At 37.8% G+C, this 15,395-nt stretch overlaps 1 protein-coding gene across 3 annotated transcripts in view; it reads right to left on the bottom strand.

Annotated features, from left to right (window-relative positions):
* Positions 1-15,395, bottom strand: part of ABCC4 (ATP binding cassette subfamily C member 4) — a 153,844-nt gene that overhangs the window by 67,758 nt on the left and 70,691 nt on the right. For all 3 annotated transcript variants that reach the window (XM_042838843.1, XM_042838844.1, XM_042838845.1), the window contains exon 20: positions 94-173. In XM_042838843.1, coding sequence (XP_042694777.1) covers positions 94-173 — 80 coding nt within the window. The remainder of the gene's footprint in view (positions 1-93; positions 174-15,395) is intronic.

The raw sequence follows: 15,395 nt of genomic DNA, 5'->3' as shown, positions 1-15,395 counted from the left end.
TTAAACTAAACTACATCTGTAATAAACAGTTCATTTTCTCTGAAGCCAACAGGAATCTAAATTCAGAATGCAGTTTAGAAGCAAATGAATTACCTGCACAAAATCCAAAAATGTCAGTGGAAGCAAGTCGTCCAGATGGCCAATATCTTTTGAGAAACGATTTAAGATTCTTCCTACAGAAGTTGAGTTGGAAAAGAAAAAGGAAAAAAAAAAAAAAGGTAAATATTGTTCCTTAAAAGATAAAAATACATTAAACTATACTTAACAATCAAATAGAAGCAGCTGGTATCTAAAAAGACACCTTATGAAACCACCATGGAAGACCTTTTACAACCAGTGCAATGTATTTTGAGAATACTTTTTAAGAAACACTTTTATTCAAACATGAAAGATTTACTACAAAGCTGATGTTGTTCTTTTCCAGCAGTTCAGGCTAATAGTTCAACAGAACATAACAGGTGAAACTTCATATATTCAGTCTGTGCACATAAAGGGGATGGAAGTATTGGCACCCTAATACAAGTTTCATCAAGTAACATCAGCCAGAATCTGCTTCTGGCCTTGAGTGAAATTCACTAGTGCATGCATGTCTTAGATAGATCACAGTTGATCTAACTGATCCTTTTTAGTATTTCTGTTCTCACCCCTCCTTTGTGAATCCAAACAGCAGGCATTTCTCAAATAAAATTTAAGGTAGATTTCTGTTTGTGCAGGTTTACGTTTAGATTTATTCAACACCTTGACAACACTGCTCTTCAGTAAAAGGAATAAAACAATTTTTAATCTGCTGTCACTGAAGCATTTACACTCTTCTATTTTCCCAAGTTCTACATGAGTGAAAAAAAATCAGTAAGAGCAATAGCTCTTTAATAATTAAAGTCAAAACACTGCCACCCATAAGTGGATTAGTATCTTTCTCTATTAATTGATATTTCGACTCTACAGGAAGGAAACCAAGCTAAGGATGGGAACCTGTCTGTTATAGGGTGTGCAATGCCCATACATGCATTCACATTGCTTTTTTATCTACGTATATCTTGATTCAATTATTACTTCTAACTGGTACAAACACATTCTCTGCACTGGCAACAAAAGACTTTTTTTCCCTTTTCAAAGGAGCTCATTAAACTGAAAGTAGTTAAGTTTTAAATTTCCATGGAGTGCATTGGAGACATAATTCAGAGACAACGGCACAAACAGAAGCAACTTCTGTAGCAACCATCATTCTATTTTTCAGTTGATGGCCGTCTCAGAATTACAGATTTTGTTGCGTAACATTGATTTCTTTTTGAAAGGAATTTTCGTTCCACACCAACCAATATGCAAAATCCTCCTCAGGGCTGGGACTCCAAAGATTCTGTTGGCAAACAGCTTGTTCTGCAGTACTCCAGTCCAAAGGCAGTTATGTCAAACATCAACTTAGCATGAATCCTATTTTGGTGCACTGCACATGCAGAGAAAGGGTAACAGCAGCACAAGATTCAGCAAAATATATTTCATAATATTTCTACTAGAAAAGGCAGCTAGTGATTTCACTTATTTCACAATGGAACAGATCCATTAGAAGGAACTCCACGAAAACTTTTTCAAGTTTCCTTCTCCTTTGTCTTCCTTACATTGGGATTTTGCCCATGGAAGAGTATGCACACCCTGCACACATGCTTGAGATAAGACTTTTTAACATCTCTAAACATTGCATTCCAGGATATTTCCCAAAGATCCACGACTTCATTGGTCATTATCCACAGAGGTGCAATGATTCCTTTGGGCAAAGCTTTCCTTAGCAGCTTGTCCCGGAGAGCAGATGAAAGAAAGAACATGGCACAGTGGTTGGACTCAGGTAGATATTGGCTTTCTTTCTCCATCTTTGCCTCTTGTATCCTGAGCTACCTTGTTATATGTTACAGAGCAAAGGGCAGAGAAAAGGGAGGTAGCAGCACCCAGCCCCTTTGTGAATCACCATCAGGGGTGCTGACAACAGCCTGGCCCTGTCCCACAGCCTGGAATCTGTGCCCAAATTCAGTTTTACAATCTTCCATCACCTTTTAAACACAAATAAGTTTTATGTGCCATGGTTACAGAGGACTGTCAGTTGCTCTGTAAAGAATCTCTAACACAGCTGCTGGTTGCAGCTGCTATGTGGCTACCCACAGATAAGGCATGGCTTGGGTCACTACCAGCATCCTCAGGAAGCAAGCAGTGCCTACCTCACCCCCATGCTCTGACCTGTGGAAGAGCATATCCTAACTTGTTCCTAGGAAAGTGCTGTGTTCATGCTTGATTTGGATAGTGAGGACAAGTCCTTAAGGGCTAGAGGAGAGAAACCGGCACAAAATGCTCACTGACTGTCAGAAGCATTTAACTCTTTTGTAGCTTCACTTCCAACAGGATCCTCGAGTTCAGTTCTCATTTTTTCTCCCTGCCTTACATTTGAAGGAAGGCCAATTAAAGTTCCTCAAGGAGGAACTCTGCAGAGGTTGAGTTTAGGTTTGGGCAGATTTTTTTGGAAGCTGTGACCATTCTCAATGATTTCCTGAAGTTTCATTTTTGCAACTAAGACTTTTAGCATTGCAAGCATGATACAGATCTGTATCTAGCTGATAAGAAAGCAACACAGATACAAATGAGAAGTGCCTTATGTTTGCATTCATCCTTAACACCAGGGGAGGTTGTGACAACGTTCTCTTTTACAGCAACACCTGGTGAAGCTGTTTGAGGAGTACGGTCACAATATTCCTCTGGTCTTCCACTCTCTTCCATATATCCACTAACAACAAATTACTCAAGTTCCTGCGAGTAATTGAGCTTCTCATTAATTGCCAAAACTGTATTTTTGGCAATTGCCTTTAAGCACTGTTACATTTAACAATTTCATTCAGTGCTTCCACAGACTACGTTTTGACAGAGCTTCAAGCTGCCACTAGGAAAGTGGAAATTACTCTGACGTTATCAATAAAACATGAAAACATCTTTTAATCTGCCTAATCCTCTTTAGAATGTAAATACAGTAATTCTGTAAAATGACATGAACTAAAATACGAGTGAGCAGAAGAAATGGTATATAAAAGATGTAACTTGAGAACAGTGGAACCTTTTACAGTCCACCTCATACAATTACAGCAATTTAAACACTGGGGACATGATTCAGCTGGTTCACAAATAAGTACTGAGGTGAATCTCTGGCAGCAGAATGTTACTGCTTGTGAATTTTCAAGTTATTGGAAAAAAGTTGTCCATGGTCTATTTAGTGTTTGCATATAGTAATTCCAGAAAACAGCACCCGAAGTCATTAAGATTAAAAAAATGCCCTGCTTCTTGCTAAGAGGTCTCTTTCTCTCATAATGCCAGTGTTATTCCAGTAACTACTTTCATGGCTTCAAAAAGGAAGCAACATAGTTCTATTTTTGTGATGCTGGTTTTCAGTAATATTACCCTGCTGACTGTGTAAGAGAAGACACAGGCCCTGAAAATTTATTTCAGATCCTGTTCATAAAGATATAACTGCACTGGCATTTTATTCAGCGTGTTCAGCACAGAAGGCGGCTACGGTAACCCACTAAAGCAAGCAAATTCCAGCACAGATAGCAGAGAGCAGCGTAGCTCCAAGCAGAAGTGCGATACTTTGGAAACATCCACAAAATGCCCTGTAGCCATCACGATGTTGCACTGAGAACGATTGCTAAATTTACAAGGATGTCTGCAAGTAAATGAGGTCTATTTTGCAAGGTATGGAGAAACAACTGTCTCTACTTATAGGAAGCACAGCAAATCAGTGGCTTAGTTATGCATTATTAACCATGCAAGAGAAAACCTTCCAGATATGAAAATAACAGTAGTCATTTTCAGTCAGGATTCAAAATGCTTACAGTTACTACCACAGTTTCTACCTGCATTTGCAAAGCTAGCTTTTAGAGATGGCACTTTCGACTAAAGAAACTGTTGCACCTGCTATTCAGGAAGGACAAGGTTTGTACAAGGTATACTAAAACAAAATGCAGTTTCCTCTCCAAAGCTTTTAACATCCTGCTCTTCCAAATTCAGACTATCAACATCACCATACAATACCTAACACTTAAGAAAGACAACATACATCGTGATCATTTCTGTGACACAGATAGATACTGTGAGACAGTATTTCTTACACCTAATCAGCTCACAAAAATCTTCCAGCTCACCTAATGCTTGCCCCTTTTATTGATGTCACTGAAATTCAGTTTAAGTTTCAAAAGGAAAAAGGAAATACTAAACACAGAATTTGCAAGGCAATTGAAATTTCATGAAAAGGCTACAGAAAAAAAAAAACAAAAAACCTCTTGAAAACAACAACACAAGAACTGAGCATGCTGATGTCACAACAGCACCCAAATTTGCAAATGCAATCTGGTGCTTTAATCATTCTCAAGCTCCCACTTAGCGTGCTGTGTGAGTAGTGAGCTGCAGAAGAGAACGTGCTCTTTTCCACAATTCCATGTTTGTTTTTACATTAAGTAATTTAATCAGAAAACACACTGTTGTTAAATTTTTTCCTTAGTAATTAAACAGCTATTCAATGCCAATTAATCATAGTTAAATAAAAGTCTGTCACCAAAGTGCTATGTACACATTTGAGACTATTTAATGGTCAAATACTTGGCAGTATCAAAGTTAAATAATGATTCATTAAATGTCCTCCACTACACAATAGTTAGGCTAAACTTGAAGTGAAAGAATCAAACTCCTTTGTTCTCCATGAAAGAGCCATCTAACCTCAGAATGTGATACTTTTTACTTACAAACTCTGTAGATTGCTTTAATTGCACGAATCAGAATGTGTTCAGGTGCGACAGACTCACTTTGCTTCTGCAGGTGCTTACTGATACTTTGGAATTGATGTTCAAACCTATCATCCAAATAATGAAAACACTTGACAGTGTACCACACCTACTTAAAATGTTTATACATACTTTATGATGAAAGAAATATAATCCAAACTGAATCAACACTTGTGATGTAAACACCAGAAAATAAGAGGATTATATATATATATATATATATATTTAAATAAGAAATAGGATCTTCCACAGGACCAACCAAATGCCACCAATAGCATTCAATATTGCAAAATGTAAATTCCAAGGGTCAAGGACTCCAAGAGCTGCTGCACATTATTTCTAAATGTATTTGGCATTTCTAGTATCCTTTGTTGGCCACTGCATTCACTGAAATATTTTTCTGTAACAGAATAAAGCAGACATAGATTTTACATGCCTTGCAAAGAGCTCACTCTTTCTACCCACTGGGTTCACCATACATTGCAGAAATACTTTGTTACTCCTCTAGTCCACTGCCTGGCTTCTTCAGAAAATACAGGTTTTAAGGAGAAGGGCCTTCCTTCTAAGGACAGAAAGCTTTTCCTTCTTGTGTATGTGTGAGTGCCTGCACAGCTGTGCACGCTTAGAACTTCTTCCTCCACCCTCACAAATGAGGCTAATCCTCAATCCAGACAATTTTAAATACCTCCCACTTTAGTTGAATACACAGTCTATTAATAAATGCTGCTTTATTTAACGTAAACAACTCCGTAGCAACTGGCATAACGATAGTTTTCACGTACAAGAACACTGCACTTCCGAGGGGAAAAAGTCTTCAAAATCCCTTTAACAGTGAAGACATGAATGCTCCCCCCATCACCTGGTCTCCATGAAGAAAAAGTAACAAATTACACATCATCATCTCCCACTCCGCACTGCAAACTAGTAGAAACTTGTCTGAAAGCAAGTTGTACCGTTAGGAATTGATTCAGTAAGCTACTTAATCATATACGTAGAAATAATGAAAGCAACCCTAAGTGCAGCTGCACATTTGCCCCAAGCAGTTGTGCCACAGAAACATTCTCCTGGTTTAAGACAACTTTAATTTGAAGGAACTCCACTTTGCTGCAACCCGCTTTCATCAGCAAGAAGAAAGCCCTGCACATCACATTCTGCTGACAGTATGCTCCAGGTCCTGCTGGAAAGAGGATGCAGAGCGTAGGCACGAGCATGGTGACCGTGTTACTGCACTGTCATCATTCACTGTCCTGGGGAAATGCACCATGACAGACCACACTGAAGTTTTTGACAAGGTGAGCTACAGGTAAAGGTGTTAACTTCCCCTAAAGAGAGAAGTAATCTACTTAAACAGTCCAAATTACAGATTATAAAGCCAAAGTAATTTTCTACAAACACGTGGCAGTAAAATAATGCTCAGACGTTGCCTGAGCATGTAATAACATAATAACACAATACTCGAAGGTGAAAATAAAAGGAATAACTGCACAGAACCGGCTATGCTTAAACATACATCCATTCAGCTACACTGAACAATTTTTCCCTGTCAGTGGCATAAATCGACAGCTCCACATATACTGTGCTGTGAAGCTATGGCATTCTGTGACTGGTAAGTCTGTGCTCATGCTCACTTTTCACTCACACACACACACAAACACACACAGAAAAAAATACTGTGGCTACAAGCAGCCTTCCATTCGATCAAAGCTGTGACAAAAGTGGATTGTCCATATCAAATGTTGGCAGCAAGCAGACATTACATCAACCTTGTAAAATACAACTATGAAATCAACGAAGTAATTAAAGATGGATTACTGTCTTTGAAAGGAATTGTAAGTTTGTGAAATATTTCTTCAGAAAGAAATCTGGAAATGCATCTCCTACATAGCTGTCAATTACTGATCTACTCTGGCTTTTCTTCCATATTTCTACAAAGAAACGTCAATAGGTCTGTTATCTTTTTTTAATATATGTTTAGCACCACACATCCACATAACTGCCACATACAGCATTACTGTCTTCCCTACAGGCATCCTATAAATATAAATAAGAAATGCTATCCCATTTTTTTTCTTTAGCAGCCTGAAACTGACAGGAATATTATCACTTTCTTAGACATTTGCAAATAGGCACGGTGGTGCAGGGCCAAAATATGCTGAGATCATAATATCCGTTTATCTAAACTGCCAGCATGCAATAAATTCAGGTGGGATGCTTTCTATCCAAATTAATTTACTACTTGAAAAGGACTTTTTACACAAATGCTGTCAAACAGGAAAACAGCTGGGAAATGGGAAGAAAATGTGAATGCTGCGTTTGATCTTATTTTTAAGTGTAGGATTTAAAGACGAAAGGATAACTATTGATGATGATAAGAACGAAAAACAGGCTTCTGTGCACATAATTTCTATTTTTACTGATGATGGAGATGTCTGTTACCTAGCATAAATATAATGATCCCAAGCGTACAGTTTTTTTCTTGAGCTTTACAATCCATCAGTTTAGCTGAGGACTCCAACAACCTACCGACTAGAACTGCCTTGCTTGTAGGAAACCAGAAAAGGTCAGTGCTCCATGCAAGTCCCGCTTGTCCCTTCCTTAAATTGTACAGGATAGTTAATTTCCCTCTTTCAATACAGCCAGAGATGCATCAATATTACTATCAGTTATCACCAATCAAAGTCTATCTCCCCAGTTAAGATACAATGGATAAAGCGTATGTAAATTCTTCATTAAAAACAAAAAAGCCCTGTAACCTTCCTTCATTCTACAACTGCTTTCATGTGAAGTTTCCAAATGCTTCCTGCATTTTCATATTATATATCATTACCATCTAAACACATTAGCTTTAACTTCAGAATTTGTAACAGACTCAAAGATAGTTTTACTTCAGTTGCTACATTAGGTGCACTTAGGTGGCCACAAGCGAAACATTTAAACTTATTTATTTTACAAAAACAAGATAGATCTAGGGTAACATATCAATTAGCAATTTCAAAGATTATTGATCAGTGTAATACAACGTCCTATAACAATAACTAGCATTCCCAGATTTATCTTTATTAGCTTACTGTGAAAGAAAGCATTTGAGTCAATTAGAAACAACGAACTTCTGGCTATACAGCAGAGTTTTACCCTCTAACTAAAGTACAGAGCCACATCTTCACATCAAAATTAGAATGACCATGGAAGTGGATGTCTAATGTGGCACAAATTGCCTCCTGCCTCATTGTAACACTAAATCTTTCATACATGATCTGTTATGAAGATTGCTCAAAGCTCTAACAATATCCAACTTCGGAGCTATTTTTTGTTTTCCTGAGTTTTGTGGATGAAATCCATACTTAAACATACTGAAACAAATAGAAACTAAAATACCTACTCTAACATACTATCAAAAACACAACAATTTCTGCCATGTAATGCAAAATAAATAACACCACAATGCACAAGCCCAACTGAATTTAAAAAATGTATTTGTAAGAAGAAGAGGGAGTACAAGAGTTGACACTGGCCTCCATCCCCTCCTGAAAAAAAAAAAAGGCAACACTTTGTGACATTTATTCAAGACCACGTGTTAAGCTGTTTTCTATCTACCGAATTTTCTGTTGATTTACATCACTTTATTCTACTACAGATGTAAAGTTATCTATTTTATCTTCCCACTTATTATAAAGCATCACTGTAATAGAAACCTGAAAGAGTATATATGAAATATAGGCTTACACTGGATTTTTACAGGCTACAGCATTAAACCACAAACACCCAGTTGTTAAAGAATATAGCGTAGTATTGCTCTCTGTTTTCCTATAAAAGCAGTTAAGATTGAAATATGCCCCAATTGTTTTGCTGCTATTTTGAGGCAAGAAAAAGAGTTTCAAGTGAGTTCAACCAAACACTACCAATCATGAGAAACTGATCTGAAGACTGCTGTTGATCATATTTTTACGTAACATGAGGAACGTTGCTCTTAGAGAGCTGGTGGTCATACATCAATATGCATCTGTATAAGAATTAAAACAAAAAGGGAAAAACACATCACATTTTTGGTAAGGTTTTCTAACATTAAATGGAGCTTTTCCTATACTACTTATGTCATCAGAACTGGTTTCAGAGTAGGCCTTAGATACCGTATTCCAGAAAAATCTCAAGAAAAAGAATATCACATAGCTCCTGCAAATATGCTCATATCTACTCTACACTGAAGCTAGAACGGCCAAATCAACATTCCAGCCAAAGACGTCAATAACCAAGACAATGAATATAAAGCTTCTCCCTCCTTAAATTCTCATCTGAAATTGCTATGCGGCAGATACAATGACCACAAAGAAGACGAGTATTATCTTACATTTTGTCAATCAGATGTAATCAGATCACCTCCTACATATTGAAGAGAACACACTTTGCCTGTTCAATCCCATTTCTGAAGCCATGGAAGGTAATTCCATACAGACTACTGTGAAAGCTATGACAAGACTTCTAGCCTCTATCTAATCCATCCATTTTGGAGTACAAAGTCTTCGGGCAGCTCAAAGAGCAGAGCCATTTTACAACCTCATCTGACTGAAAACACACATCTGCTTCGGTTCAATCATTTTCTTCTCTTTAGCTTCAGTTTCTTCCAGAAAATGGGAACTGTTTGGTAAGATTCCCTCTAAAGACCATTCCACCCATACATACGCACTTTATGAAAATACCATTTCTTTTTAAGAACTCAAACCACAGAAGAGCTACTGCAACAACCCAGGTTTGGCTAGACAGAAATCACAACAGATAACATCAGGTAAAAATCAGAACAGTGTTTTAGTTTGCTGTGCAAACAATTGAAGAATTTGCTTTTAAAAATTTGTGTGTTAAAAAAATCCAAAAAAACAAAAAGGACATCTTCTCCATGAACTTAAAAATTCTGCTTCAATTTAGGACATTTTAAACCACATCTTAGAGCAAAACCTCCTCTGGTCTCTCCCGTCAAAGCTGTTCTGCCTTTGGATGAATCAGTGAGTAAGTATGGCACCGGAAGAAGGCAAATGAGTGCTTGCCTGAAGGCTACAGCAATCAGCATGGGAAGGACTTCAGCTGGATTCAAATCCCTTTTTATTTTTGCCTAATTTGGGGCATGGAATGAATCCTTTCCCGAGGACTGGGCTGTAGGGGAAAAGGAGGGATGACTTCACCTCCTCTTCAGTTTTGTGATTGGCATCAAATTCTCTTTGCAAATCTGGCCTCACAAGCAACCAAAAATCTTTTGTCTCAGAAGAGCTGAAGGCAACAACCACATCCTAACAATTTTCTTCAAGCAAGAATGCTGTCCAAAGGAATCTAGATATAGTCTGCAATGCATTTCTTTGGGCCATCAGCTTCCGGCGGAAAAAAATCAGTGTAAACTTCTTTACAGCCTAAACTATAATTAACAACACTGGAATGGAAATGTGGGTTATAATATACATTCAAATAAGAAAAAAGCAAAATATGACCTCTTCTCTTCCGTATATTAGATTCATTACATTTTTTAAAAAGTAATTTTAATAATTAAATGCTGAGAATTGTGAAAAATTGCATTGCATGGTATATAACTTTACTGTACCCCCTCTACTGGGCAACTATTAGAAAGCTTTACCTGAAAAAAAAAAGATAAAAATTATACTAGAAGCAAGTAGCTACAAGTGATGACTATGCTAAAGCACCAGTGGTATATTAATCAAATAAACTTTAATGTTCATATAAATGTACACCTTGTGCTCCTTCTCGTAGATTTCCTGACAACTGAATGTTGGGAGTATTTTACTTAAGTCTGCTGCTTGAATAATTAAAAAACCTGTTTACAGTTGCATTGCTTAAAACTAACAAACGATCTAGTAAGGCCCTAAAACATTCAATTTCATGCCTTTTAAATGATAAGAAACAAAGAACAGCAAACCAGCATACACTAACAGCAACTTTTCTTCCCTTTTCTGTAAGCAAAGAATTTCACTCACATCAAGGAAAAGAGATGACTTCTTTGAACAGTCATTCAAGCAAAAGTGAATACAAGTGAATTTACAATCTATTTTGTCTTTGTTCAATTCAAAGATAGACTTTAATGTGAAACTCTGATTTACAGCTGTCCAGCAGCAGGAACACCTAAATAAGTAAACAGGCAAAAGCAGAAGAGTGTAGTCTGTAACAGCGGACTTCTGAGAATGTTATCATTTGTTATTTGCATGACAGAAACTCCCAAAAGAGGATTAATGTATCTGAAGTGGGAGTCAAAGCCACTAGGCTGGACAACCGCACAGCCAGCGGCATGCCCTTCCCTCAAGAGTTTGTTGTGTCAGTGAAGGGAAACCAACACAATTGGCTGTAAAAGGAACAAAGAGACAAGGGAAGATGCAGCAGTAAGCTGGAACATAAAGTTGCAAGACAAGATGTGCACCTTTTTATTTTCTTTTAAATACGGGAAAACAAAGGAATGAGGGAATGAATTAGTTTCCCTACTCGTACCTTTAACTAGTCTCCGTTTATAGATATAGTGTGGTTACAGTGATACTGGTATATCTTGAGAGATTATTTTAAGATGAAGGAGAGCCAGCTCGTGGATGAACTCTGCTGCACAGGGAGCAGGAAGTTACAAAGATGTAAGCATGAAAGATAAGCAGACAAAAATGATGATAGAGGGTGGAAGACACATAGGAATGTGCAAACAGCTGCAGTTACCAGGTGCAGAAACAGTAAAAGCTTTGCAGGAGCACTGGGCTAATGCTTAAATGAAGCCACAATCTTTCTACACCTCCTGGTAGGCTCCTCAAAATACACTGGGGCTGTAAGATAAAGAATGAGCCTTCTCTCCATCTGGCCCTGGGGAGGAGCTGCAAGACAGCCTTGTCAAAAGACTAGCTGGTAGTAAGTCACAGAAGCTGCCAAATCTGGCACATTTGGATATTGTGAGACTTTTGCACGTATTGATTTGAATTTTCATCCTGTGCAGATTTGACTGTTTGCATGCTCACTCTCCTTCAACTTCTGTTTCATTTAATGTACATCCGTTCTCTGACTTGCCTCTTCTCCACCTTTCCTCAACATCTATTCTTCTATTTCTCCTCACCACAGCACGATAAGTTGTTGGACATAAACAAGCATACTTTAGAAGAGAATACCAACCCAAGCACAACACAGGCATGAAGCCTGGTAAAGCCAGATAAAGGCAAAGAAACGTGGATGGGTAAGATATACTGAGATAGTGGAGAGGGAAGACTTGGTCAAAGAAACAGCTGAAGAAAATAACCCAACCTGGACCTCATGACATTGACTCAACTGGGACAAACAAATGGGAAGGTGAACCAAAGGCGGCCACAACACTTTAAGCAGAACAGTGCCTGAATTAATGTTTTGGAAATGCAATGTGACAAAACCAGCCAGATAAGGAAACTGCAACAGCTACGTGAGTCATACAAGGAACAGGAAGGATGTTTTACACTGAAAAACATGATAAATCCTTAGAGCAAATGAGATATCAGGTTGTGAAATAGTTCCCAAATTAAAACTGTGAAAGCCACAATGCTATTGTCACCCAAAGTAAGATTGCGAAATACATTCATAAGATACTACACAGCTATAAATCAGTTGATATATACTGACTACTCAGAAGGTTATACATAGACAGATGAGGCAAGAGTTGCAATCAGTTCAGAGATGCCTTTAGAGAACAGTGCAGAGGATTTGAGTTACCTCTTGCATTCAACCGCTCTTAAAGAAGCGTGTCTCACTCCACTAACTGCAAAACTGTAGGGGCTGGTTATGTCTAAAGCTGTGCTTTTAGAGTATACTCCAATGAGTTCCTTCAATTTCATTCACACATGATATTCAGCTTTCACAATGCTGATTAAGATTTTAGGTAGAAGAACTCTCATCTCAGCAAAATCTACCTTCTTTCTTCAAAACAAACATGTTTGTCTTTGGGTCTAAACAGTTCACTTCTCACTTATTTATGTATTCATTTTGTTTCTCTAACAATTTTCATAATAAAGAGGGTTTTTTTATTGCTGTTTGTTTTAAATCAGAACCGTACCTGCTGAAACTCTATCAGATCCATTACAATGAAAGGAAGTTTCAGAATTGCAAGGAACTGGACCCCTCACTGCAAGGAAGACATTGAGGCCCTGGAGCGGGTTCAGAGAAGAGCAACAAAGCTGGTGAGGAGTCTGGAGCACAGGCTGAAGGAGATAGGATTGTTCAGTCTGGAGAAGAGGAGGCTCAGAGGAGACCTTATTGCTCTATAAAGCTACCTGAAGGGAGGTTGTAGTGAGCTGGGGGTCGGCCTCTTCTCTCGTGTAACTAGTGATAAGACTAGAGGGAATGAATTCAAATCGTGCCAGGGGAGATTCAGGCTGGACGTTAGGAAATACTACTTTTCTGAAAGAGTGGTCAGGCACTGGAATGGACTGCCCAGGGAGGTGGTGGAGTCACTGACCCTGGAGGTGTTCAAGGAACATTTGGATGTTGTGTTGAGGGACATGGTTTAGTGAGTACTATTGGTGACAGGCAGATGGTTGGACTGGATGACCTTGAAGGTCTTTTCCAACCTCGGTGATTCTGTGATTCTGTGAACTAAAAGAGCATTAACTAAAATAAACATACCTTTCAGCTGTTTATATCTACTCTATGCAACGCCATAAAAATCCCTCATGTAACTTAAAGTTGTATTTTGGTATAAACACCACAGATTTTACTAACAGTTACTGATCATAATCTAATCCTAGGGGAGAAGCTGTTATTCTGAATTTAATATGGCATTAACAAATATCTCTGATACTGAATTATAATGGAAAAACATACATATAATAAAATTAAATTACAGAAAAATCTCTTTGATTCCTTTTCCTCTTCACATAGCTGCATAACCAATAACTGCATAACCAGAAAACTTGATCCTGGATCAGTTTGTGGGTACATTAAAAATACGAAGCAGAAGCGTAACTAACAACAAAAAAACCTACTACAGAAGGCAAGATTGTGTCAATATCCCAACCACCATTAATATTACAAAGCATTAATTACTAAAAGATAGCACTATAGATATTTAATTGTAATATTTAGAGAATAAATATTGACTCTAATAGTTCTCAAAACGTAGCTTAATTTTAGAATGCATATGAACAGCATCCAATACATTTTTCATCACAGCTGAATCGTATTTACAACGCCTCTTAGCTTTCAGAATGTCTATTTTGTCCTTGACTGACTCCAGAGAAGAAGTCCTTAAAGAGCAATTCACATTCCAAATATGAAAATTCAATTTCTGAAGTTCCTAGCGGCCAACCATACAGTGGTCATGTTTTCATCAAAGATTACAAAGAATTTTAAGCGTTTGGATCATTCCAGAATCCTTTAGGACCTTCTGGACAACAGCATTATATATTATTTTTCAATTTTCCATATTCTGCATTTTTTCAAAGAAAATCCAGGGAAACTTCCTGACATCGAGGTTTTGTATACTTTCAGGATTTTTTCTGCAAAACTGCCATCATTAGTCACTGTCACAGTTAGTGCAGAAAATTACGGTTTTGTGAAACCTAAGTCTCTGATACAGCACACGATCCATGTGCTGAGGTCTATTCCCCCTTACAAAAGACTCTTCACTTCAGCAGGGCACCGCCCTCAAACCTGCAGAGGTCTGTCCACAACGCACCACCCAGGAAGGACGTGGACCTAAATTAAATCAAGACACTGTGAATTACCTGAACTAAAAACCCAAATTAATACTGAAAACATGACCTCAGATATGCTGTAGAATAATATTAATAACATGCTACAGCTTGCATCGGTCATATTCTCTCTCCTCAGTGCTTTCAGACCCCAAAATGACCATATGGCTCAGAAAAGAGATCCCAGAAGAACTGAAACGTTCTGACATCAGAGAATTCAAACTGAATTTGAATCCCATTGAGAAGTATGACTCATCTCAGAGGTTTAAATTAGATTATCAACAAAGTGAAGCAGCACAGTAAATCTACAATAAAAGATGAATGCCTACAGGAAAATAATTTTTGCCCCTAGTGGCAGACGCTTGAACTTTAAAGGATCTGAGACTAAGCTCTTTGTATAAGCCTTCCTGATGTAAAACAATTGAAATGATTTCTTTAGTTGGTCCAACTTTGCTCCATGTGTCACACGGAAACAACGTCTAAACCCTGTAAAAGAAAGTATATTGTCACTTCTAAACCAATTGAGGATCAAACAATTTACAGAAACCAAGACTTATTTTGCTGACAATTAAGCTCTATCACCAAGACTTGAGATTCAATGAAATTTGACAATTGTGAAGAAAGAGGCTTTTGTTTAAGTAAGTCTGAAGCATTTGGAAGAATCAACAGAAAATCGGAAAACTGAATTAGATCTTAGTATGAGAGCCTTTGAGGATAGTCTAGAATTCAGTAATTAAACTGCCTTCTTTGCTTTGCTCTGTTTCCTCTCTGAATTGCTTTTGGTATTACAGAAGAAATAGAAATATAGGCTGATTTGGTCTAGGGAGCAAATATTTTACCCATCACACTTCTTAGATCAAACAGTGTTTGTTTGTCTAGCCCACTGGTCAAGCTCCATTACAAAGAA

This window comes from Centrocercus urophasianus, unplaced genomic scaffold, assembly GCF_019232065.1.
Source record: "Centrocercus urophasianus isolate 14NV4802_14NV808 unplaced genomic scaffold, USGS_Curo_1.0 seq_9, whole genome shotgun sequence".
Lineage (NCBI taxonomy): Eukaryota > Metazoa > Chordata > Aves > Galliformes > Phasianidae > Centrocercus > Centrocercus urophasianus.
Note: the sequence above shows the minus strand (reverse complement) of the source record. Positions and strands in the feature narration are given on the sequence as shown.